General features: G+C 43.7%; 1 protein-coding gene across 3 annotated transcripts in view; it reads right to left on the bottom strand.

Moving 5' to 3' along the window:
• Positions 1-938: 938 nt before the first annotated feature.
• The window catches only part of LOC115323621 (C2 domain-containing protein 5), a 157,776-nt gene continuing 131,149 nt past the window's right edge, over positions 939-27,565 (bottom strand). For all 3 annotated transcript variants that reach the window (XM_040212497.2, XM_040212499.1, XM_040212498.1), the window contains 5 exons: positions 21,631-21,702; positions 19,092-19,138; positions 8,642-8,767; positions 4,449-4,595; positions 939-1,061 (listed from right to left, as the gene is read on the bottom strand). In XM_040212497.2, the coding sequence (XP_040068431.1) occupies positions 960-1,061; positions 4,449-4,595; positions 8,642-8,767; positions 19,092-19,138; positions 21,631-21,702 (494 nt within the window). In that variant the 3' untranslated portion in view covers positions 939-959. The remainder of the gene's footprint in view (positions 1,062-4,448; positions 4,596-8,641; positions 8,768-19,091; positions 19,139-21,630; positions 21,703-27,565) is intronic.

The raw sequence follows: 27,565 nt of genomic DNA, 5'->3' as shown, positions 1-27,565 counted from the left end.
AGTGAGCGAGACTCGAACCGGCCAATTCCTGATCGGCGGTTTTCGGGCGGAAAGAAACGGAATTTCGAGCCGCAAATTCTGTTCTGGGTAGTTGAGCCCTCATATGTCACGTACAACTAACAACCTCGGCGAGCATAAATACCCTGTCAGTGTCCCTTTAAAGGGACACTGACACCCCCCAAAATTTTTTTTTCATTTTTTGCCAGGCGCTTTATTATGGTGTCGGGGGACTAGCCAATTAATATTTTGCCACAGAGTAGCGTATTTTTTTAATAAAGCCAAAAGACGCAACTTTTTGGACTACAGAAGTTGTTCCCAACGGATTTGAAGCAGTTTCTTGGTGTCAAATGAGTGCTTTGGAAGCTCGCTCCCGTATCCGCGCTCCAGCACGGAAAAAATGATTGGCATATTCTATTCTTTAGACTACTTGCTCGACTGGCAAGCCTGCCTGCCACTGACGTCACGGCACTGAAAAGTGCGCGAATATTTGAATATCGGTTTTTGCACCAATTTCATGTGTCGATTTCACAATACCTGTTATGAATTTCGCGATGCTAAATAGCATACCGGAAAGGCTAAAGGCCGGGGAGTCAGAAAATATAGTTAGTTGAGGTAGCTAAAAAAATCGGTGGAGTACCCCTTTAACCCTTAACCTATGACGGACTGTAAATTCTATAGACCACGTTACATTGGTTTCCCCCTGCTAAAGTTAGCGGTGCTTAGGCCACGAAACGTGAATTTTCTTGCTAAACTTAGCAAAGAAAATTATCTGATGTACAGGTCTCAGGACATTGATTTCTCCACGTGAGAATAATTTCCTCATGTGCCACATTTAGCAGAAGACACACGGAAGAACAGACAAAATGCTTAGTTATGTTTTAAGAAGGAAGCAAAGCACTGGAACACTGCAGTGCTCCAACTGTTTAAAAAATGAAACAAACAGAATTTAAGTGGTTTATTTAACATGATGATGATGAAGTCTCCAGTTGTTCAGAGTCTGGTGGCTGCGACTGGTAGTGGATCAGAACAGCATCCCCAGCTACATTGATGAGACACTGGCCCTGAAGGAGAACAAAAAACACCAAAAGCAGCAGAGTTATTAACGCAGAACCGATAAAAAAAATTGGGGGACTTAGGAACGGCCATGAAGGATCCAGCAACAAAGCTAAACCCATCTGAGCCGCAGCCCGGCAAGAATGAATGGAGGCAGAAAGTGGGGGGGGGGGGGGGGGGGGGGGGGGGGGGGGGGGTGGAATCCCCTCAGAGGGTTGCACCTAGTTCAATGACATCAGATAGAGATCTATGGGTCAGCCACAATGAAGAGTGAGATTGTGTCACGATCGTGAGTAAATCTGCGTGCTATAAAGTTTGTGGCGTTCGTTACTTTTCTTTTTTTCTAACCTGTGCGTTATATTTTTGTGGAATGGTAGGACCAAGAGCTGTTTTTCGCATGGTCTGTCTAACATCATGGCGCTTACATCGGGAGAAAAAGAAAACGCGCCCCCGCGCGTCTTTGGCCGAATTTGTCGAATATTCGAGTGACCGAATACTACGAATTTGATTCGTGAATCGAATTATTCGGTAACTTTCTATTCAATTCGAATTTGTATATTAGAGCATTCACACACCCCTAATATTTACATTTGTAAATTTCTAGAGGGCATTCCCCGAAAGTTTCATTTATTTACACATCATAGTTATTTTTGCATAAATTATTTTCAGTCCGCCGACGCTAAAGAAAAAGTAGAGGTTCAAGCACTTTAAACACGTTTTTCTCGGTTCCACTTTTTAGTATAAATTTCACTAAAAGGACACATGCAAAGGAAAAGAAACTTTTTTTTTTAAACAGGCTAGATGGAAAAAGATTATAAAATGAATTTACAACGAAGAAAAAAAAATTAGAGCTATATGTACGGCGCAAAACAAATTTGTAGTTGGCGCCCGCGGGAGCCGCCGCTGGTCACGTGGTAGGCCCGCGCGCCGCCGCGCTGCGTCGTTGCCGCCGCACAGTCACGCCGCCGCCGCACGCTGAGCGTTGTGCGACGCAGCTTCAACGCGTTTCTCAACACCGCCGTCGCTGCCGCCGCACAAGTTCGTCTGCTTCGGGGCGTCACCGACCGGCGCACAGGTCTATCATGTCTGCTTGCACTTTTTTAGGAGTTTCCTCTGGGCTCTAAAAGTTACTTATTAATCTTAGATTTTTTGTTACACTTCAAACAAAGATAAATAAGTTACTTTTAGAGGCCATAGGAAGCTTCCGAAAGAGCGCAAGTACCACGTGATAAATAAGGGCCCATCACGTGATAAATAAGGGCCACATATCCGCGGCGCCCGCGGGCGCCAACTACAAATTCGTATGGGGCCGTAAATATAGCTATAAAGTTTTTCTTCTTCGTTGTAAAATCGTTTTATATCCTTTTTCCAAATAAGATGTTTAAAAAAAATTTTTTTTTCCTTTGCGTGTGTCCTTCAATGAATCTATCGCTGCAGCATGAAACAATCGAGACTTAATTTTTGCGGCTAATATACCAAAATCTTATGGAGCCGGTTACTATGAACTTATATTTTTGCATTTTCATGTTCCTTTATCATGAAAAATTGCCTTTTGCAAAACTTAATAAACATAAAAAAACATTTTTTTTCATAACTTTTTTTAAGCAACCGGCAACAGGTATTCCAGTATGTATTCCACCAGAAAAATATGTGGTGTTCAACACCATTTCTCAACGATAGATTTATTGGGCAGATTCCATGCAAAGCTACGCTTTACTTCGTTCTGGGGGTATGGTACCTCATAAAACTGGTTCACATGGCTAAAACTTTGCATGCACTCCTTCTAGTATATGGTTACAAAAACCATCTGCAGATATCACCCCGATTGAGTGAGCGGTTCAAAAGTTAACATGCCCGGCCATTCCGTTTGCACTTCCGATGAAGACACTTCGGTGCCCTCTGGCAGAAGAAACCTCGCCGATCGACCGATGATGCACCAGGGGTGCGGTATTTTCTCCCAGGGATGTTGGCGCGGGACTCGGGAAAGTGTGAGGTTGCGCAAAAGTGGCGTGTCGATGGCTGACGGGTCTGGTCCTGAGACGCAAGACAATCGTCCCGCTTCCAAAGTTAGCGCGTGCATTATCGCTAGACGTAGCTGGCATTTATTGAATGTTCGACAAACAGGAAAGCGACTCGGCTCCCCTGTGGTTTCGCGTGCTTATGCGTTACGGTTTCAACACATAGTCTACAAATGGGCCCAGTTTGGTGTGCTCAATCATAGACCATGTAGAAGCCGGCTCGTTGGCGCGTGCACTTCCCCTCAAATGTGAGCGGGAAGGAGCTTCGGTCGCCCCGCAGCGCAAGCTTCCTACCTTCAACGACGTCTCGGGCACCTCGAGTGTGCGTGCATAGCCCAAGCTTGGCGGAAGCCATAGAGAGCGTACTGGAGGCATTGCGAAGACGTGCCCCGTTGTTCTCAATTTCTCGGCGATTAGCAGTGTTATGGCCTTCTTGCAGTCAAACTGGGAAAGAAATTAGGCAGTGAGGACGGCCAAGGATCTTTGGAGTAAAGATGGCAACCCATCTTCGTCGCAGTTAATCTACGAAGCTACTCTCTGTCTTTCCGGAATCGAGCCTTGCCCGGTCGCTCGTGGCTCGACGGTCGAGAACGCCAGTGTCTGAGGACACCGAGAAGTCCTGAGAGTCCCCGGAGGGAGAGGGTGCAACGATCTGAGAGCTCAACTCGAGTCCATGTCGTGGGGACTCGAGGAACTCACTCTGGGTGTTCGCCAGGGCGCAACGACCACCTTGGCGTGTGGCGTGCCGCGGAGAAATTGATGGCGCATCCAGTAACCGTTCTTGCCCGGGTGGGCGTGACCTTCGATCGGGTGAAAGGCCGGTTCATTGCCCCTTTCTCCGACGTCTGGCAAGCTCAGCTTCTTTGGTTTCGTTTCAAACAGAGTTTGAAATTTATATTTGCGTTTTGCAAGCACGTCGAGCTTGCCTTTTTGCCCCGGCGCACCCGAAGCAGAGTTTGACATGGGGAAGCGTTTGGCCGAGCTCGACGTGCATGGAAATCTGGCCCTCTCAGGGGTCGACACTCTTCGCTCTAAAAAGACCTCCAATTTAAGACGACACTTCCGAACAAAAAACATCACCCACTTTTTGGTCGTACAGGGAAGTTCTCCAATGCCACGAAAGCCCGAGCAAAAAATTGTTACACGAGAGCCGCCTCCCCTTTCATCTATGGGTCACCGAAAGCTTTGTAAATCCTTCTGTTTCCCCTAACTGTGTTTTCCTCAACTCAGTCCCCCAAGAAACACACATAGACGACATTCTAGCAAAACTTGCAAGCGTCTTCTTTCGACACCGACGTGTGCCTCGGGAGTATATTTGCACAGTCATATCGGCATCGACGCCCCGGCTAGCCACCCCGGAGCAAGGCGGGCAGTCACCTGGTTCTTGTGTGGGTTGTGCAGCAGGACGCACTGGGTCATGCGAAAGGCCACCACGGCATTGCCCCCCAGGGAGGAGACGTGGGCCCGCACGATGGCCAGGATCTCCGTCATGAATCCCTGGACGAAGCCGTTCAGGCCGCCCTCCTGCGGGGGTGGGAACGTCAGGCCGTCAAAGGGCCCGAGTAGAAAGTTGGAGCAACGCCCAACTTGGCACGAGCTTGGCAATCCTGGGGGTCTCACTGGGGCCTGGCTTTGGTCCAAGGCGTTAGTACTTTCTTCGGAACTTCTATGGCCTTACTCTGGCTTGCTAGAAACGGCAAAACATAAATCTGGCACTTGCTTGGCAATTTAGACCCAAAGGCACTTAGACTGCCAGCACTGTTGGCGAGAAACGACTTGCCAGGAGTATGTTGGGGACTCAAAATCGTGTCAGAACGTAACAAAGTCCCCTAAAAGGCCCATTCGCGGCCCTTTAGGGCCATGAATGGGCCCTAAAGGGGTTGTGCGACGATATTCGGTGGGAATGATTCTCATTTTACAACAGCTAACTACCGTATTTTCCGCTGTATAAGACGCACCTGTGTATAAGATGCACCCCCACTTTTCGCAAGTTTCTAAGTAAAAATTGGTATATAAGACGCACCACCGAAAAGTTCGGAAAAAAAGTGTGTCTTACACACCAGAAAATACGGCAGCACTTGTGGGACCCAAGTATACCCTATTTACTTGCAGAATGAACGCACTTTTTTTTCCGAAAAATCGATGCAAAGTTAGGGGGGCGTTCATTAGGCGAAGTAAAATTTTTGCATCCGTATTTACTCGCATAATGAACGATCATTTATCCTGAAAGATCCTGAAAGATCGAAGTAACTTCTTATCTCTTTGCGAGCGGCGCCCGACCCCGTAACCAAACTAAGCTGTGCAAAAAAAAAAAAAGAAACTTTTTTTTTGGTTCCTTGTTTCTTTTTTTTTTCTTTTTGCCCCTTTTTGCAAGTTGTTTTGTTTGCTTAGGCGTTGCTTATCTCCTTGCGCGCGGCGCGCGACACTCATAACCGAACTGCGCTGTGCAAAAAAAAAAAAAAAAAGAAAAAAGCTCCTCTTTTTTTTTTTGTTTTCAGTTCCGTGTTTCTTTTTTTTTTTACTTTTTGCAGCTTTTCGCAAGCTGTTTCGTTTGTTTTGAGGGCTTCTCCGCTCCTTTTTCATACCTCCTTGCGCGCGGCGCGCGACCCCCGTAACCAAACTGCGCTGTGGAAAAAAAAAAGCAGAAAAAAAAAGCTCCTTTGTTTTTCTTTTCTCTTAGTGGTGCTTTTTTTTTTTCTTTTTGCGGCCTTTCGCAAGTTGTTTCGTTCGCTTAGAGCGCTTCTCCTTCTTACCTCCTTGCGCGCGGCGGCGCGCGAATCCAAAGTCCAGACTGCGCGCTGCGCAAAAGAAAAAAAGCTCCTCCATGTTTTTTTTTCTTGCTTCCGTTGGATCTTTGCGAATTTTTTTTAACGCCTCAAGGCGTTTTGTTCGCCCACGCTGCCCATGCATTCGCGACCTCGCTGCACCAGGATAGAAAAGTGCGTTCATTTCGCGCGCGTGGGGGGAGGGGGTCAAAATTTTGACGTCCGTTGGGGGTGCGTTTATTACGCGAGTGAAAAAAAAGCCGAAATTTTGAGAGCCGACTTGGGTGGTGCGTTCATTACGCGAGTGCGTTCATTGTGCGAGTAAATACGGTACTTGCACACAACACCACTGACCAAGGCTTTCTTACAGCGTGTTTCAAGGATAAAGGCGGGATCATTTTCTTTCAGTCTTTCCTTCGCAAAACTTGATGACAAAGCTGTAGGAATCGCAATGTTAGGTTTGTGAACAATGCAGTCCCCAGAATCTCGTCATCGAGCTTCCATTCCCATAGTGAGGGTATTTAAATGGGCGACTCGTACAGTGAACGTGAGCACCGCGTGGACAGTTGATGTGGGCTCGCGACAATCAATGCCTCGACAAGCCTTCGGGTAGCACCTCGTGCCCAATCGCTGCGACATGCCGGACTCGGCGCGTGCCGCGCATTTTGCCAACCCCAGCGTGCGGCTACGACAAACATTGGCAGCACATAATCGGCTCCAGATCACGCAGTTTCTTGGCAAGTTGAAGTGCTAGTTTTTTTTCAAATTGTTTCTGAAACCACCTTTGCGTGGGGAAAAGATGTGTGTTTCATAGCTTACAAATGTACAGAAATAATCGTAAGCGATATCTATTGACAGCAGAAAAATGACTGTGTGGGCCCCTTAACGATGCACTGGACTTTCTACATTACCTGCAGGAGAGGGACCCAGATGGGACACGCAGCTATCGTGCGAGGCTCTTCTGTCGCACAAGTGCATCACCAGAAGGAACCAATCAAATAACATATTCTGCATTAAAAAAGAAGTCCTTCAATTTTTTTTAATGTTTTATCTAATTTATAATAAATTTTGACATCTCCTTTAATTTTCTGAGCTAAGCACGAACATAAGCTCGTTGCTTTCCTGTATATTATAGTTTTTAAGAAAATCTTAACTTCATCGCAAATGTTTCCAGTCAACTTTTTTACAACTCCATCTACCATCAAAAAGTATGGCACAGCGTACTGTGTCGGCATAGTTGTGCAAACAGTAGAGTGTGCAACAAAACCATTCTTATAATTTTAGTATATTCTAGAAAAAGCTATCACAAGTTGATATTACCGTGTTTGCACGATTTTATTGCGCAGGCAGATTTAGCTTCCAGCTATTCAAAAAATGACGGCATCTCCACGTGGTGAATGATGTTGATTGGGGCGAAGCTCTGGTGGGAGCTGATGATACTGATTTTTTGAGCATTTGACTGCAGCGCCCTCTCGTCTATAAACGTTGAGCCAATGCATGCAAAGTTTAATGCGATTATATACGCATTTGACCGCAGCGCCCTCTCCTGTATAGACGTTGAGCGGCTACATGCAACGTTTCATCCATGACAGAAATCCCAGTTCTTGAGTTACTACCACATCTTAGAGCCCCCTACTTGTCCCGCAGTCGAGGCCGAGTGTTTAAGGCGATGGACTAGAAATTCATTGGGGTCTCCCCGCACAGGTTCGAATGCTGTTGACTGTGCAAACATTTTTTTTTATCTTTTTTATTTTATTTTTTGCCCTACACGAGCACGTGAGCTCATGAGCACCAGCAAGATCGATGTGAGCACGGACGCCGGACGGACAAGGCTAGACCCTAAGGAGCTTCGCCCCTAAAAGTAGTAGGACCGTTGAGGGTGAGGAGCTCCGCTTTTGTAGAGCAGGCAAGCGCGACAAAGTATTTGCTTTTATGCTTTTGAGACACGTGCAAACAAAAAAAAAAAGAAGAAAACTGCCCTGGTCTACCTGCTTCCACTGAAATTGGGCAATAATATTGATACATTCAATTTTGTTTCGCCAGTTTCTGTTTTGGATTGTCTCACCCTATTGAGGAAAGCATCCGTTAGAATCACAATTATACGTGCATACATATTAATATATTTAGCTTTTGAAACATTTTGAAAACAACCATTACTATAGCGCGACGACAGAATGCGTGGCATTGGTAATAAAAACATTGCGTCGCCAGCGTCGCTGCCGATTTCAGCCTTTCCGGCGTTGTCTCATTTGGCCACGGTGCTGCCGGCGATCGAGTGGCACTGGCACGCTCTGGAACCCCGCCCGGCGCCTGTAAGTCACATGACATCAATTTTCCCGCGAAATTTGGCGGGGCGACCTAATTGGCGTATAGATCACGCAATGTCAGGTCACGTGACATCAATTGACACCGCGGGACCTAAACACCAATTCGGTTCTTTACAAAATTAAGCAGGAAATGCGCAGATGAACGGACGGACCAACAAACTTTTGAGATTGGGAGGCTCCGTTAGAAAGCATTTCACACTTTAAAAAGCATGAGGGATTGCGAGTGCAGCTGTTGTCGCGCATCCCGACTCCCGGCTGCCGAAGCTCTGGTGGACCGTTGAGCCACTGCATCGTCAGGTGGAAGTCGGGGGACCACGTTTTAGGAGGTGGTAAACCCGTTGGTCGGAGACGCAGGCACCGTCACATAGCTATGCGTCACCATGTCCCGTACCAAAGATGTCTCGCTCGCACGACGCGCATTATGCAGACGGGCCTTGGTACGAAACAGTTTAGAGGGTTTCCCGGGCTCCCCACCCACCTCCCGTATGCCGGTGCTCTCCCGGATGAAGAAGAAGTCGAGGTTGCCCAGGTACTTCTCTGTCTTGCCCCCCGGCACGTGGTCCAGGGACGTCAGGTCCACCCCGTGCCTCTCCCGACACAGTTCCTGCACCGGTCGTTCATCCCATGAGACTCTCTACAATGCCCTGCCTAGGGCTCGCAAGTTCTCGATCTGGGTTTCCTTCCCCAGAGTTCCCCGGGGTCCCAAATTTCCCACACTGAATTCTTTTCAGTTTAAGCGCTCTTTTAGTGGAGTCACTCATTGATGCATAACTCAGGGGTGGAAGCAAGCTTCAGCCTTTTGGAGCAGGTCTGGGAGCAGAAACATGCCCCTTTGGAGCAGCTTTGAAGCAGTAAAAGTTCTGCTGTGAAACAGCTCAGGAGCAACAAAGGCCGAGTTTGTAGCTGTATAAAAACAACTTGGAGCTGGTCACCCAGGTCAAACTCGGGGCTCTAAGGGCAGATGTGTTTTTCTATATACAAGAAATATTGACGAAAAAGCATTTCCATGCGACGTTCCAGAACCATTTACAAACGCACCCTTTCCTTAAATATTCGAGCCGGTAGCACAAAAAATATTTGAATGGCAGCTACTGAGAACTGTCCAGGTAGTGGGTTGGTTCTTCTCATGGATTTACAATAGAAGGCATAGTCAACAAAAAAAGCACAGCTTAAGCCTCATGCAAATAAAACATTGTGCCTATTTAACAACCTAAATCACATGTTCCATAAGTTGAAAACTAAACCATTTCAAAATGAAACAGTATGGTATGAAATAAAGTCCAATACTGACTACAGTTTCTATTATTAGGAAATACAGATGTTCCAAGTCCCTGTTTTGCAAACGAAAGTATTCCAATACTCAAAAGATTACAAATCTACCCTATCTGATAAAAACGGAAATGCAAAATATTGAAAACTTCACGATACTATCCCTGCTCATAGATACACACTTAATTAACCCTTACTAGAACAGGCGTAACCAACTGAAAAAAGTCTTGTCTAGGAGTTCAATAAAAAGAAATGTGACTGGCAAAACTAGCAAGTAGGACCATAAACGCAAGATTTTCCTCACAAGTCAATTGCTTGAATGCGTTCTAGCAGAACGGTTCAGAATTTGCTTCGCCCAGCAGGACAGTCCCACTGTTCTCGTCCTCCTGCCGACTTACTGTTTGTGTGCCAGTGGGTGTATTCGGCACGTACGTCATTTACAAGAAAGTCTACAGATGATTGAGGTAACCAATTATCGCTCTTATACGTTACATTTACGACACGAGTGACGAGCGCGGAAGCGGTCTCAGCAAAAGCACACGCCCCAAACATCCAAAAAGTAAAATATTATGTGAACTGTTTGTTTAATTTTGTAGAGTAGTTATTGCTTTCGCCAGAGATTAGATGATAAGGTGAACACGCGCCAGCAGGTTCTCAGGTACATTTATATTATACTGTAAGGTCCTGAAAGAACGCCCACCCAAAATGAAAAGAAAAATAGTATATGTGTGTGTGCCTGTGTGTTGGGGGGGGGGGGGGCACAGGGCACTACAAGCTACATGAAACGGGAACTCTTCGACTTCAGTTTCCTAATTTTTTCACTCAATACAGTTTCAGGTTTTAAACATCATGAGTAACCATCACTGTATTTTCATTAATGATACATGTCGCAGACATGGCGAACTCGCGCGTGCGGTAAGTATGTGGGAATTCGCTATTAACTCCCCTGTCAAGGGGGTACGGCAGCAGAACGAGGACGCAGCGCATTCGTGCTTTACAGGGCGATATACAAGCAAGAACCGCGGCCGCTACAAACTCGGATGCCACGGGAATTGATATTGCGCGCAAAAAACGCGGACAAGAAAAAAAAATGTGGGAATGAGTTAGGAATTTGCATGTCATAGAAACTATGGCGCACCGTGCATTCATGAGGGCGCCCATTAAATCCTTTTGCCAATCTTGGCCGCAAGGCAGCTATGTAGCTACCTCGCCTCAGAGACGATCAGATGGTCATGTTGCCGCGGGGTCAATCGGGATCTCAAATTCGGCTCCCGACGTGCCGCTTTTTCTCCTAGCCACTGGATGGCGCTGCAGGCGCCCCGTGGTGGGCGAGGAGAAACCTCCTCACCCTTCGATAGATATATACTCGGTGGGCCGGGGCGAACGGCCTCTTAGAACTTCGGACGAGACCGAGACGCAGGCAGGTGGGCGGCGACCGGATCCAGGATATCGCGGGACACGAGGCCTGGCGACCCTCTTTGTGTTTAGCTTTGGGCTTAACGTGCGTATGTAAATATTTGTGCATTGTTGCGTGCATTTTTAGTTTAGATAGAGTGTTTTGTAGCGTTGTTTTTTATTGCACCAATAAACGGAGAGCGGAATCCCGCTCCCGTGAAAGAACCAGGCTGGACTCAGTTTGTTGACGGACCACGTGGGAAATGGCGAATCGGCGGCGGTATGCGATTTCCTAAAGAATGGATGTTGCAGATGGTGCAGATTTGCGTGTCACAGTGCAATGAGCACGACGAAGCCTGCAGCAAACACGCTTGTCCCGTACCAATGCCGCAGATCACGCGGTAAATGTGATTTAAAAAAAACAAAACGGGATGGGTGATTTTTTGGGGGCGGGTGTTTACACGAGGCTTTACGGGAAATGTGATTTAATGCGTGTTTGTGGTATTTTGAGTACATGCGGCCATGCTCAGTGCCACTGTGCAAAAAAAGAAAAAGTAAGTCGGTGAACGACGAAACGATGCCTCGAGGCATCGTTTCATTGTTTGTCGAAATACTGATGAGTACTCCAACAATGGGACACATGTATGTCCCATTTTCGGAGATCAGATACATCGATCTGGTGGTTTTATAACAACAGGGACTTTTAGCAAATCGTTAGTGTTCCGCGTTCTGCACTACCGGAGCCTTTGCATGTGCCCCGCGGTCACGCGGAACACGGTAGCGATTTGCTAAAAGTCCCTATTGGTTCAGAATTACCTAGACGAACACAAAACGGTAAACCACTCTGGTCAACAAAAGAAAGATATAGCTTAAACAAAAAAACTTTTTCGGTTAGTTTTGGCGCAACATGGTAGCGCTTTTACACGAGGACAAAGAAGAGACAAGACACATACGAGTGCTGTGTCTTCTCTCTCTTCGTACTCGTCTAAAAGCGCTACCATTCCCTTGAAATCCAAATATCAACTAGCCCCAATCTTTTTTTTGGCGCAATAATAACACCAATTGGAAAAAAAAAAAAAATTTTTTTTCCAAATATTGCAAAATAATTTAATTGCAGGGATCGTTTTGACTACAAAGCGATTCTGAAACATGCTTCCGTATCAAGACATCGGCCCTAAAGTAGCAGAAGCTCATTTGGGTAGAGCTTGCAGCCTGCATACGTGCCTCTGTCGTGGCATTTCGCAGTACATTAATTTGTGAACGATGTAGACACTCTCCCGCGTTGAAAAGCACCGAGATTTTGGAGAGAATGACCGAGCAAGGCCACGGGAGGTTTTTGAGGCGTTTCGTATCAGATCTTTAGGCAGTGTTTGTGCAAGTCTCTCGTGCCGACGGATGTCAAGTGTGCGTTTTTGTCTTCTTTTAGTACGCGTGAGCAATATTGAAGCGTCACCCCGCCACCGCCCCCCCCCCCAATTTTTTGTGTTGTTTATGTCCTGCTCCCCCACACAACATGCCCCGCGTTGCAGACCGTGCGAGCAAGATCCAATATCGATTGGTTGCCCCAATCTGGCGTCGGTTATCTAAAACATGGCGCGGTGCAATGTTCCAGGTATGGCCATCTGAGCCCAAACCGACATACTCCCGATATCGTGGCAGTTTTGTGGTTGGCAGCGAGGGGGGAAGGGGGGGGTGCTTCGATCCGGGTTACACTTGAAACTCAATTTTATAAAACACGATTTTACAAAATTCATGATTTAACGAACAAATTGTGATTTCTCCACAGATTCCCATAAGACGTATTTAAGGGGGGACATGGCCTCAGAATTCAAATTTTTCAGAAAAAAGATTTTTTTTTCAAGAATGGTATGTTTATGTTTATTAACTACCAAAGAATGGTTTAAGAAACTTTCATTTATAAAAATCCAAGGTTTATCTCGCAATAAATTATTTTCGTCATGTCGGCAGCCCTCCGAGCCAGCAGGGAACAAGTATTTTGCATTTTTTATTTGGCACTGCTTCATACTCGTTTAACATAGCCAGAAGATCTCTCCCTCATTGGAAGCATCATTTACTCTAGATTAAGCCTGTAGAAGCTTTCCAAGTTTAAAAATATCAATGGCTAGGAAAACCCTACACATCCAAACAGAAAAAATCCAAACAATTTGGTATGAGCAATCTTACTGGTTGAGACCCGAAACAGGTTTACGATTGGCCCTGCCCAGGGACGTGATATTGTGCCATCTTCAGTAACACCCTTTCACATTATCTTCCACTTCAGATCTTATTTCTGCTTTGTTGCTCTTACTTAGTATGATTTGCCTCTTAGTTCTTGCCATTTTATCTGTCGAGGAATGCCTGCTACAAATGTTAGCTTGCCTGCAAACAACACAAACTGGTAGCTATTGCCGGGGAAACAACCAAGTTTTAAAGAGGAAGGAGCTAACAATGCTCCACGTGAGTTTTGCCTACCTCAGACTCACAGAAAAGAAAGACACCTAAAGTTGAAACTTCAAATGCCTTTTTCTCAGTTTCACTTTTTGGCAGGAAATGTGGTATGAGGAAATGTATCATTTGACATTTTGAAAGCGTAAATATTTCATTCAGTGGTGTCCTGGACCGAAATTTCCTGAGGAACAAGTTAAGGTACTCATAATCTGAAAAAGCTCAATTCTTCATGACAAAAACTGAATATTTTAAAACACAGAAATTCGCTCAAATCTTTTGCTCTTTTTCGGTGTTATTGCCTTTCTCTAGAATTGCACTTTCTACAATTAATTTGTACCTTAACTTGCACTATGGGTATTCTACTGCACATTAAACCAAACATTTTGTGGATTGCAATTATTATTTTTCTTAAAAACATTTCCTAATAAAGTCACTTTTTTCTGGAGTTTGTTAAGCATAGCATGTTGTAGAATTGGCCAACAAGACTGAAACTTTTGGTGTCATCAATCCTAATGGACTTTAATTCACCCTTAAAGTTTGAATGAATTTGGGACAATGGATCAAAAGTTGACCTTCCCAGGCCCCATGTCCCCCCTTAAGAACTTGACATAACTAGGGATGTCGCGAACCACCCTAGGTTCGATTTCGAAAGGTTTCGATATTTGCGAAGCGAACTGAGGTTCGATTTCGAAAAATTTCGATATTTTCGTACCGACCGAGGTTCGATTTAGAAAAATTCGCAACTTTTGACCACAGCAGTGTTTCGAATTCGAAAATTTCGAAGCTTTCACGGTTTCTAAAATTTCGAATTCGATTATTTCGAATATTTTTTTACTTCAGGTTCGATACATTCGAAGATTTCGAAATTCTTTGTAAAAAAAATTCAAAAACTTCGAACGCTTCGAATTTTTATAGACATGAATTTCGAACAATTCGAAGATTTCGAATTTCTTTTTGTATGAAGTTCGAAAAGTTCGAAGGTTTCGATTCTCTTTTAACGTTAAAAAAAAACAAAAAACTTCGAAGATTTTGAATTTTTTTTTTAATCCAAGTTTTTCCACAGTTTCAGTTACAAATAACGTTTTCACGACTCACTGGTTTTCACAAAATCAAGTTTAGAAAAGTTAGGGTGTGATATCTAGATTCTGCGAAGTTGGTCAGGCAATTAAATGAGGCGACGAGTGTCCCGGACGTGCTAGAATATTTGCCAGTGCAGAATTGTGACCGCCAGCCCTGGGGGGGGGGGGGGTCGGGGGGTCTTCAACCTGCATCACGCAGTAGTGACAGTAGTGATTGCACGAACACACTGCTTTTGTGAGACTCATCCAGTTCGAAACGGCCAGGGGCAAGCAGGAGGTTGAGTCTCAGAAAAACTTTGATGCGACCTGGCAAACTAGCTCGCCACCCCTTGCACGCTGGTAGTAATCCGATCCGGTGAAGTTTATAATTGTCCTGGAGGTTTATTTTCTGGGACGGAGGAATCGCCTTGCAAAAAGCACAAAAGCCGACACAACTCGAAGTCGAGGAGCGTTCTACCATACAAGTGGCGTCGGAAGAGGAAAAACGGGGGGAAAGAGGGTAGCGAAGGGGGGGGGGGGGGGGGGCTTCAGCATCCTTCTCCCCCTTGCAGGTATTTCGGACTGTTAAAGAAAACAATACGGGGAAAGAGGGCGTGGTCGAGCTTATTTTAATCTGAAATTATTTATGCATATGTATAGCTACTGTCGCTCTTCACTGCATAAAAGGTTCCGTAGATGGTCATTGTTAGAAACTCGTTGTCAGAAGGCACTGCTCGTCACATGCTTAGTGGTTCGGAAGTTCAAAGCTGTCTTTTCGACCTAAACACCTGTGCCGATAGTTACAAAAAAAAAAAATAAATAAATAAATAAAAATAAATGCGGAAATAAAAAGCGGAAAAAAAAAAAGAAACTATCAAGAATTCGTCGGAAGTGTTCTATTCTTGCATATTCAGAGGTTCAGAACTTCGAAACAAGTTTCTTTTACCAAAATGTGTACAGGCTAAAAGAAACACGACCCAGGAACGTGAAGCGAAAAAAAAAATGTTTTCTTTTAATGACGTGCTGAACTTGAACACTATTAGAAATCTTCTCCCATGAGTTAATTTATTCCTTAACGTGAAAAAAACAATGAATATATTATTTTGTATTCTGCAGATGGCAATGATATGTACTGTCTGTGGTGTTAATTTAAATGCGGTACCTCAAACAACTTAGACGAAAATAAATCTCAAGTTTAGGTCATAATTGCATGCAGATACATGTTTCGACATTTCTTCGAAACTCACGTTGAATAACAATAATCCATCTTAAGACGGCACTTACCTAGGCTATACATAGATCATTCTTAAAAAAGTATAACATATCTACCATAAATAGCTCCGGCTGCAGCGTGCTTCAAATCTGGCACAAACGATAATCGTCAAAAACCCGTCGTCCTTCCTCTCCCCTTCGGGGATTTATTTCTTTAAACCTAAGCATGCCAGAACACTGAAATAAACGACATTGTCTTTCGTAAGGAACGCAGCACCGCGTGTAAAAGTTCGAGAAAAAAAAATTACGAATGTACACCACTACTGAAACCGTCCGCCGGTCTTTCGAAGTTCGACGAACGTCGAACTTTTACCCTAAAAGTTCGAAGTTCATCGAACTTCTGACTTTTCAGAATTCGAAAGTTCGAAACTTTTCGAATTCTCTCGATAAATAAGTTCGAAAGTTCGAAATTCATCGAATTTTTTGGTCAGTCAAGTTCGAAAGTTCGACAAGCATCGAACCTTGCAGCGCAATAAGTTCGAAAGTTCGAAAAAGATCGAATTTTTTAGCGTAATAAGTTCGACGGTTCGAAAAGCGTCGAACTTCTTAGCTTAACAAGTTCGAAAATTCGACCTCCGTCGAATTTTACGATATAGAAAATTCGAAAAATCGAAATCTTTCGAACCGCTTGATTCGAGCATCGAAACTTCAATTCGAAAAAAGTTCGCGGCATCCCTAGACCGAACCAAATAAATTCGACCCTCCACCCGACCTAAGGAAGCACTCTTGCCAAAAAGATTTAAGCAAAAAAGGGATAATACACGATGGGGAAGACAGCTCAGAAAACACGGACTTTGAAGAAGAACAGACACGACAAGGTAACGCTGTTGTAGTTGTAATTTGAATGTAATTTTGGGTGTATTTTGTTTAGAATTCCTCAAAGTTTGTCGCTGGTGGTACCAGGATAAATATAGAGCGCGACCCTAGTATTGTTTTTCAGAAAAACAAACTCGGCACTCGGGACTTTTAGTCAGTTATACCAGATGGAGCTAGTTGCTTCATGAGTTCACCAGTCATTCGGTTCGGTTGCGTCCGGTCGCATTCAATAGCGGTCGTTGCGATCCGCCTTCCCGTTAGGCCTAGCAACGAACGGATATGAACGGCGGGACATCGCCAGAGTCTGCATCGCCAAGACAAGAACGGCAGGGAGGTTTCCGGCCTCCAGCAGCAGCTTTCAACGTGACCACACCTCGTGACCTTGCAGCGTGTGTGCACAGCCAATGCACGACCAAATACGCACGCTGGACACGAGGTATCAAAAAGAGACGAGACCTATCGGCGACTTCTGGAACGCCATAAAATGAAACCCCCCCCAAAAAAAAATAAAATGTTCAACCTCGAAAGAAACACGCGAGTCATTCGTGCTTGGATTGAAAAATACCCCTCTTTTCGCATCCCTTGTGGGGTATGTGGACTACGACGCAAGCCCCGGCTGGTTCTCGCAAAGACACAAATTCTGGTGTCGGAAAAATAGCCTCCCTTTGTTTCCTCGATGGTTCCGAGGTTCCCTTCACCCACTAGTGGTGTGGGTCGTCTTCACGGACTAAATTCATATGCGCGTAAATAGCATTTTGTGCGCCTGAGCACTGCGGGAATACGGTATCACGGTAGCTCTCTGACTGCCATTACATTAAAACTAGGTTAACCAAATGTAATCCCCAAAAAATGCAATTTTCAATCTAGCGAAGTTTTGGATTTAACGAAGTAATTCGCCGTTCCTCTCAGAATCGTTTGACTTAGTGTTAACTGTATAAGTTATAGTTAGGATTCCGTGCTTTCGGAGTTCATTTCTCGCAAAATTCGGAGGGTGTTTATTTGAGTTTATTTTTGTTAGAGTTCCGATTCTCCGAAATAGAAAGTTTATTTTTGCTACGTTTCCAAAATTTCAAGATTGAAAATGAATGTATATATTAACCTGCGGCTATAACCCTACCCTAGATTTATAAGAATGCACGTATACCTCAGTCACCGAACAATTTTTCGGATGCCGACATTTCGGACTTGCTCAATATTTCGGACCTAAAGGAGGAACCGTGACCTACCCCATAGAAATAGTGCAAATTCACGACCAATGTTTTGGACAGCTCGAAGTCCGAAAGTTCAGTTTTTAGGCCAAAATCGTCATGAGCGATCAGCGGGAAGCACCACCCAGAGGCGGCTATTTTGGATTCTATGTTGGCTGCACATGGATTGGCTTGGTTTGGCAGCGCTACTTAAATATTGCTAATTCCTACTGCTAGGTGACGCTGTGCAGCTTTTTTTTATTTCTCTAGCTGAGCGTCATTATCATCATCATTGTTACCATTTTGCTTTGTTCGTGGACTTGCGCCTCTCATCTTGTCTCGGTGAATCGTGTTTTTGGACTATGCTGGCTCGGATGTCATGACGCTATCTAGTCTTTTGCCGCTGCGAAGTGTCACCAAGAAGGGCATAAAGTAGGTGCTGACCACAACACTAGAAAAAAAAGCAGTGATTCTCAATCTAATAGAAAGTGGCCAAACGCAAGCAGAGGCTTAACCTGAACCAGTGCACTATTAACAACTTTTTTAAATGTGCTTCGACGTAATAAAGGCAAGTTTTTTAATCTGCTTATTTTTCACACTGCTCTATTATTTAGATGTTTTTTAGGTCCTTGCAAAGTCTCAAAATCAGACGGCGACTCCTATGACTTTGGTGCCCCTGCCATTTGTAATACTACCTAACTGTCCCACGACAAAACTTGAAAAAGCCACATTAAAACCACTGAACTTTTCAAGGTAATTGTTGAAAACCTTGTTCTCTTTTCACCCTACTTTACGTCTTCTCCCTGAGGCTGTGTGGGGTGAAGTAGTGACTCCATCCTATGAAATCTAACAATTCATAGCTTTCACGGTTATCAAATCACAGCCCTACCTTTGTGTAAGAAGTTCAATCTGAAAACCAAAACAGTGGTTCGTGTCGTGACCCAGAATTCCACTGCCCCGCCGTCCTGGAGGAACCCCGACGGGGTAAACGGTAAACCTCCTTTGGTTAATAGGACGAGATTTTGAAAGAATCTGGGGAGGCGTCTCGGATGATCGCTGAACCTGTGCTCTGATCAAACTTATTTGTAGAAAACTGTCTTTTTTGTTTCGTTTTGGTCACTGTAACCTCCCAATCCAGGGTTTTTTGGATAAACCCGAATTGAAGTAAACTACCAGCGAGTGGTTTTCAGATTTTATTGGATTTAACCGACAACAGGCAACCCCAGTTCAGATATCCAAAAATTTAAAATTGCACTGTGCTACGATTGTGTAAATATGGCACTCTCTGAGCAGGGGCTTTCCTCAGCTTGCACTAGGCAGCAGCAAAATAGACATTCTACGAAGGCTCCTGCCTGTGGGTGTTGTGCACCGTGAAAGCAGCGCACGAGCGACAATGAAAAGGATCAGTTTAACAAACTGTCAATTTAATGTTTGTCAAGCTGCAGAGCTGTACTACTCCATAGCTTTTTCCTTTTTAACTTACCTGATACCTGAGATTCGACAGCCTGTGCATCCGGTGCCGTTTCTGAGCTGGGAAAAAAACGTAAGAGGTGCGAGCGTCACACGTTGGTCACCAAAAGCAGCAAGTAACAAAAGGCTGTAACGCCGAAAAGTGCGGAGCAAATACCTGTAGCTTTAAAATGAAAACGAAAAAAAAAGACCAGGTCAGAAATTAAATACTAATTTTTAGACTCTCCGGCGTATTTCAACACTGTAGGAACAATAAGACTCGCGAAATTAGGCTTTAGGCCATGCAGGATTCGGTTGTGTGGAAACAGTGTAGAAATGGTACAAGTGCAGTAAACTGCAAAAAGTTTGGGAAAATGAGTGAGCATCACAGGCGGTGATCGTTTTCACAAAGTTATTAGTAATGTTGTATAATAACTGTCATATCAAAATCAAGCGTTCCTTTCATATGTATTACTTTATGCTGATTATAGTGTGCTCGTCTTTATTCTTCCATACTGTTTTTGCAAGGCCCCCTCCCCTTTATAATGCTTCGGCCCTGAGGGCAAGATAAATAAACTCCAATGCTTTAGCACTAGTCGGTGAATACAAGTATCTAGGTGTTAAAATTAGCTCTACCTTAAGCTGGACTCGTCACATATTGGGCACGTTATTGCCAAAGCATCTAGAAAACTTGTGTCTCTACAAAGGACTAGGATACGCTGCACCCCTGAAATGGAGCTAACGGCGTAGAAATCTCTAATCCGTCCTTTACTAGGATATACCGACATCCCATGGGACCCTCATTAACAACTGTATATAGAGGGGGTAAGAAAAATAAATTTCTTAGGTTCATCGATAATTTGTACGGTAAAGAATCACATGTTTCTCCGTTGTATGCTTCATCTGAACTGCCTCAGTTGTCAAGTGGTTCTTCCCTGTTAGCATAATACGCAACAAAACTTGTTCAAAGTTTGATGTCTATCTTCAGTATAATGTGAGCCGTGAGACAAGACAAAAATATGAGAATCTGATTCGTGAGTTTTGTTGCCGGAAAGACGTTTTAAAATATTCCTTTTTTCCACGTACCAGTTGCGATTGAAACGAGTTGCCCCGCAACATGACTGGAATTGTCTCTTTTGATACACTTTCTAGCACAATTGATCAGCTTTTCTTTGTTAGAATGGACTCCAAGGACTAATCTGCTTATACTCATTTTACGGGATGTTTACATGTACTTATTTTCTACGCTGATCTTCTTTATTGTTCCATCTGCACCATGCCTTGGCCTTCAAAAGTATCTCCAAAATAAATAAAATAAATAATACGCGATGCTCTCTTACGCAGTAAGCTATAAAAGAGCTAGGCACGCACTTTAAAGGTGGTGTCTTATTAAGGCATCGCTAGTGGTATGGGCTTATCGGACCACTCATTGGGACCACACCTATCCTCTGTGGTTCCCAAGGGGCCAGAATGCATTGGACCTCAAATGAGTGCTTCTGAAATGGGGTTCCTGAAGGCCTTCTTGGGGTCCCTGAGGCTTTAGACCGTCAGTCGTGCCAAGCACTAACATATTTTTTATCCATGCTGGCTGCCCCACAAAGCTTAAAGGGGCACAGACACCCCAAAGGTTGTATTCTTTTTTTATTGTCTAAAACAATGCAAGTTGTAGTCATAGACACGCAAAAAAAATCGCATCGCAAAAAGAAATTTTTTTGCGGACGCGCCGTTTTCTTCTTGTTGTTTATATCTCCCGCGTTCACCTCCTTGCTTCTTTTGATCGGTGACGTCAAAATCAGGAAATTTAAAAGTGTTGTAGGCGACATTTCTTTAACATTTAATAACAGCAATCAAAAAATATGTTTTTTAACGCAATTGCGAATGCACTACGGCCTTTCTTTTTTAAATACCAAAAATCAGATTTTGGTGTGATGTCGCTTCCTGGATTTGTATCCCCCTCGGAAAACTTGGCGGCGCTCGAGCAGAGGATTATCGGCGAGTCTGGGAAGAAACCGGATTTTTCCCGTGCCGGCGCCCTTCTATCCCGCCTCGTCACCTTCTCCTCGCTTCGGATCGTGGTGGCAACGGCGCTTTGCTTCACAGCGTGGAGCGGAGGTCCGAAAGAAAGTCGAGTTGCAGGAGACTGCAAAATCTGACTCACTGGAATGCTGCGGATCGTGCGGGAACTTCAAATTTGGCATTTGGAAATTGTTTTTTAATTCAGAAATACTGAATTCCCAAGTTTCGAATTTTGAGGGTAATGTCCCGGTATCATTTTCAATCGTTTCGGATAATAAAATAAAATATGATTTTGATGTGTCAGTGCCCCTTTAATAGAGGAAATTATTCGCACAGAGTGAGTAAGCTCCATTATTCTTGGGGCTGCAAAGTTAGCTTCCACACACTTAGGTTTCTTCATTTACAGTTTTTTTCATTGCAACTGTTCCAATGCTGCCCCCTGACCCCTGCCAGATCCACCATCACTTCCACCGATCCAGAACCCAAAACATCTGTGGTTGAGAACCACTCCTCTAGAGTATTAAATTAACTATATCTGCGGAGCAACGCGGCCTTACTCTGGGCGTTGGCGTGGTCCGCAACCTTCTCCTCGTCCATCGGGAAGATCAGCTCTGCATCTGCGTCCGCAGCTTCGTCCAATGAAGCGGGGGAAACGTAAAAATAAATGCGCGCCACATTACTTTAAGAAAAGGGTCACCTGGAACCCTACCAATTGCACAACCACTCAACTTTTGGTTTACAGGTTTGCTCCCAAACAGTCACTTTGCTCACAAAAAGCAGACAACAGAATTGTAACTCAGCAAGCATAATATCTGCCATTCACCCGAAAAACAAGAAACGTGATTCATTTTAAAAGAACATTTCACATTGCTGAAAAGTCTAAACAGAACTCTCTCTACCGTGCTTCCCAAATTCTTCAGATCTTCCGTACCAACCATTCTTACTTGTAAAGACTACAAAAAAGCTTTTGTGACTCTTGATGAGAAAGTCAAAACAAAATGAATTTCAGTGTGCTGAAAGCTCCACGCTCCAAACAAACTAGATATGAGCCTCACATTGCAGCTTTTGCCCCAGCACGGCTGTAGGGTGGAATGAAGCGAGCAGGGTGTTCACTAATATAACTCGCAGGATTGTCCGGCCACCTCACCAAACTTCCCCGACTAGTAATGTGTCGACTGCTATCTCTTGTAAGGACAGAATGAACAACAAAAAATTATTCTGTGGAAACTCAGGTCATGAATTGTAAAGTGACCTGTTATTGACAGAACAGCAGAACAAACCCCAAATTTTTTCAGAATCACTGAATTCTCCCGACAGGCGTCCTGCACAGAGTGCAGCAACATTGTACGCTTTCTTACAAATGCCACATAAGCAGCAAGTTCTGGACAAAATGGGCCGGTCTTCGGCACTTAAACATACAAATGGGAAATTTTCCTTTAAAGAAGGCCAAATTCATGCAATCCAAAGACACCGGCAGGCTAAGAACCTAACTCCCTAACTAATTTTTAAAAAAAAAACAAAAAAAACAGCACTTTCATTTCTTCCTACCACGGGAAAACTGCCCATTTTTGGAGGGTCCCAGTATTTTCTTTTTTTCTTCCGAATAACATGCTTCCGAAGTTTGTTGCACTATATCAATATGTAGGCAAATAAACACTCTTTTCAATGATAAAATTATGAAATAGGAGTCCAGTAAAATATGCAAGCTTTAATTTCTGAAAACCAGAGTTATTGTGGCCAACACAACCAAAATGAGAAAGATATACTACCACAGCTTGAAACCGATGTAATCGTGCCAACAAACACTTTTGGCACTGAGGTGTCAAAGCGCTCAAAGGGTGGTCTGCTCTTGTCTACCCCAGTACAAAAAGCTGGACAATGAAAAAAGAAAATCCAACGCTTTACCCCGCTACAACATGTATCAGGGCGAATAGGGTGTCTTTTTTATTATGATTCGGACAAGGCTGAGGAAGAATGTCTGATCGAATTGAAAAAAGGAAAGCGAAATTCGAGAACCTCTCGCATGTGTAGTGAACACTTCAGTGAAAGCGACTCCGTGTATCCTGTTGGTTCCAGTGTGTTCTGTGAGTGCTGGTCTCTTGTTAGTTCCAGGTTGATTCCTTTCTGAACTTCGTAAACCAGTAAACAAACATTATCTCAAAATAACTGGCAGGAAGAAGCGGTGGCTAGCTTCCGGTGTCCTTTAAACTAAGTCCCTGCTTATTCACCCGGTCGATGCGAAACGTGCGAAAGAAGTCCTAAATCCAATAAGTTGGCGACACTTCAGCATCCCATAAAATGAGGTGTACACCTGCTATAAATTACTACCGTGCGTACGTTTAATTATGTGGACCCAAATATATGCATAATGCGTGATGCGTTTCTCAGCGAGCGATTTGAAATTTGTAAACACTTCTTAGTAAAAATTGGATACAACAAATTAATCAATCGGCTAAATTTGCTCGGCCATGTCCGACAATATAAAAATTCATGAAAAGTTCTGCTTTTATTTCGAGCAGAACTCGTGATGTGACCAACTTATTTGCCACATGTTCAATGTGGAAGGAGCTAAGCGGGAGCGTTGCTCCTTCCACATAGAATATGTGGCAAAGCATTGCATCATCAGCGTGCATCGTAAGCATTGCTGATGAGCATTTGCTCAACAGCAACTGTCGAGTCACACTTGGAAGCGTCGGTATCGGCGAGCTCAATGCTGAAACAAATGTGCGGTGCTTTGCAATGAAAACTGTGCACGTGTGCACAGCTAAGATGGCAGCATGTCCTTTACTCTGGTGAATGCAAATCCTTTTTCTACGAGAGACTCCACAGATACGAAAAACAAGAATCAAAAAGGCTGTGAATAGCCCTGATGCACGCCGTGCAAGCTGACATGTGAAGCTCCAGGCTCGCTTTTGAACATTTTAAAGCTTCTAATATAAAAAGCAACTTCGAGGCACTGTTACTCATTACCTTGCAAAAACATCATACAGGTTTCTTTATTAAATAAACTGTTCTTTTTTCATTGGCATAGATGCGAACGTAGCCACTCTGTGCTTTGACATAGCGCGTCGTCTGCTCGCATCCTACCAGCTGCGTTACAGGAGGGCGCCCGTGAGGTGGTGTTACCAAAACATCTTGTCGCCAATATATATAAGCTTTAACCTGATCATAGTTATTACTCGAACGAATGTATCCAAGTAAAGGTGTATTCTTAATGTTTAAAAAGTGTCCTATTGAGGTTTAGTAAAGTGCACAAACCATACTAATTGTTATAAAATTTGTACTTTAGTACATACTAATTGCAACGTGCGCAGAATCAAAGCTAAACCAAAGCGCGATAACCTTTATCTTACGTTACACATCTTCATTTTTTACACATCTGCAGCCGCACGTGGTCATCAGAACTAGTCCTTCAGAGTAGGCAAGCTTTCGTGGATCCATCTATCGTAAGTCAACAAAGCCGTTTCCTCCCCGTCTTTCCCTTTGTGAACCACCTTTTGTCTGAAGGACCTTGAAACGTTGCCAATTACAGGAAGGAGGGCCCCCATGACAAAACTGAATCTGGTACTTCGAAGGACGTCACTGCGCACCTCACTCGGAAGAAGGGGGCAAGTTGAGGAGTACACCGACTTCTACTTGTTTCCTTTTTTTGAAGGAACCTTACGCATGTAACAAAAAATGGTTCCCTGTTTCATCTTTCTATAGGTCCGCGGTCTCAAAATCATTTGAGTGTGGGGGCCAGATATCCCACATCGCAAAGGTCGAGGATGAGGTTTTGTGCTTTATGCTTTTTGTGAACTCACAGACTTGCCAGTGACATCTTTAAATTTGATTTGTTTATAAAACTACTTTAGACCTTGACCTGATGTGATAAGAGTTAAAATGACACCGCCCCACCAACGTGCTGGAATGCTTAATAGAATTACAACATTTTTAATAGAACAAGTACAGTATTTTAATAGAACAAGTACACTGTCGCTCCCATTGCTCAATTCACGCAGGAATTAATCGAGCTCAATATGTATCTAGAAAAACAATCAGGTAATATGACCATGTTGAATAACCTGAAACTGGGGCGGAAGTGAACAAACAAGTCAAAGGAACAGAAAAGGACAAGAAAAATAAGTCCCTCGAGTTATTTGTTCACTTCAGCCCCAGTCTCGGGCTATTCAAAATGGGTAACATTCACCAGCTTGCCTGCACCCTTACTATATTATCTCAAATAATATGACACTTGCCACTCTCCTGACGATTTTTACTACAACATACAAACAAATAAATACTAGTATTTTAATGGTGATATCTTTTTCAAGGCCAGAATCCCGAACTCGCAGCAATATCTTTGACAGTCGCTCCTGCTGATTGAGATTTCGCGCAGCCGAGATGATAGCTTGCACTTGCAGCCTAGTAGCAGAATTGTTTTACATTATAGAAAGCTGGGAAGCAAAATATAAATGAAAACAAAGGGCAAATGCACACAGATAAGTATAAACTATGTGAATACATTAATAAAGCAGAGCAACTTTTCGAGCAAAAAGTAATCGACGAGGTGAGACCCCTATGGTGTATGCCATTTCTAGAGCTCGAGACATGAGAACCGGGACTCATAGCTGCTTGCCTGCGGACGACGTGTTTGAGACCCCAGCTACAGGCGATGCAAAACAATTCCCGCAATTAATAGGACAAGTACGAAAATTGTTGCACTGCCCCTTTAACCCTTTGAGGATCGACGTCGTATATGTATAACGGCGGTATCACATATATTAAAGTGCCTGCCTAAATGCGAAACCCTGTGCTTCGTGGGAGCTGTTGCTATTGGTTATATATTTGGCAGACCACAAACGTATAGTGGCACAATGTTTCACTCTGCTGGGCCTATTTCAGGTTCCTCATAGATTTGCAGGAGAGATATCTCAGCATCTAGGGAAAATAGAAATATAAATTTTTTCGAAATAGTATGTAGGTAAATATGCAAAGCATAGAATGTTGAGAGCAGATTCTTCAATATAAATCTTGGAACTTTTTCACAATATACATTGTTACTTGGTCACCACGGATTGAGCACTGACCTCCAATGTGCTGTAAGATCACTAATAACGGTTCACTCAAAAGTACTTCCAATATTGTACTCTATACTTTTTGGTATCTAGCCACGTAATAAACATAATTTTTTGTAAGGTAGACATTATGTTTCCCTATTGTTCCTGAAAACAGCAGGTGAGTTTTAATTACCAGAGGGACGAATCTAGAGTCACTGGAAGTCCCCAGAGTAGCGAATTCCATATCATTTCCACTCATTGGTAGCCTCAGGGCCGAAAGACATTCCAGAGGGGGTGGGATTATAAGGTACAAGTTCACAGAACACTCAAATCATGAATCAAGTTCTAGTAGCACGGATACAGCATTTTTAAAGTCAACAGGATTAACAATTGTGGCAATGGATGTGGAAAGGCCAGTCAGCAGACGTACGAGGTATGAATGATCTGTAGTAGGTATTAGTGTGGCCCTCTGGAATTTCAACTTTATGTATGTGGTCATTGTGCGATGATATGTAGGAAGATTGGGCTGTGAAAAAATATTTCCTAAAATAAACAAATGAGAAAACTTTTGACGTAAAGAAAGAGTAGACAAAGATAGGCATTTTTTCATACAGGTTACGATGGTAATGAGAAAAAATGAAACGCACAGATCCATCCTGGACATCCTTCAAGGAGCCGGCAAGACTCTCAGTGTTAGGATCCCAAACAACAGAAGCATACTCAAGTTTTGGCAAGACATAGAAAAACAGTTTCAAAGTCAAGGGACTCTGGAAAAAATTATGTTTTAGATAGCCAAGCATGCGGTTGGCATTGGAAATGACACGGTGAACATGCGATTCCCACGTGAGGTTAGATGTGATGTGAAGACCAAGATATTTGTAAGTGTCAACCTGCTATAATGTCATTTTATTTAGAATATGAAATTATTATGTGCTTACATTTCTCAACATTTAATGGCAGCCAAGTGTTACACCAACTTGACATGAAATCGAGATTATTTTTAAGAAGTAAGATGTCAGAACTGTTAACAATTTCGTGGTATACAACACAATCATCTGCAAATAAACAACTAGAAGAGTTGACATTCAATGGTAAATCATTAATGTAAATGAGAAAAAGCAGAGGGCCAAGCACAGGTCCCTGAGGTACTCCGGACGTTACTGCAAACCGGAAGTCAATCCCGCAGAATCCAGTTCTGATTGGCTGGTTTAGCCCGTGGCGGAAGTTATCAGTTGGCCATTTTAGGGATGAGCCCAAAACAACAAAAAACGTATCTAAAACGTTTCCGCGTTACCATGGCTACGTCAGGTAAGCACGGGTGGGAGCTCGGGACATGGATGAGTTATGACCGAACAGAAGGTGCCCCGATTTTCTCTTGTACTGTAGAACCTTGCTGATACGTTCTCGGTTGATACGTTTTCCCGGCTGTTATGTTCAAAAACACCGGTCCCGT

This window comes from Ixodes scapularis, unplaced genomic scaffold, assembly GCF_016920785.2.
Source record: "Ixodes scapularis isolate PalLabHiFi unplaced genomic scaffold, ASM1692078v2 PGA_scaffold7__128_contigs__length_106722199, whole genome shotgun sequence".
Taxonomy (NCBI): domain Eukaryota; kingdom Metazoa; phylum Arthropoda; class Arachnida; order Ixodida; family Ixodidae; genus Ixodes; species Ixodes scapularis.
Note: the sequence above shows the minus strand (reverse complement) of the source record. Positions and strands in the feature narration are given on the sequence as shown.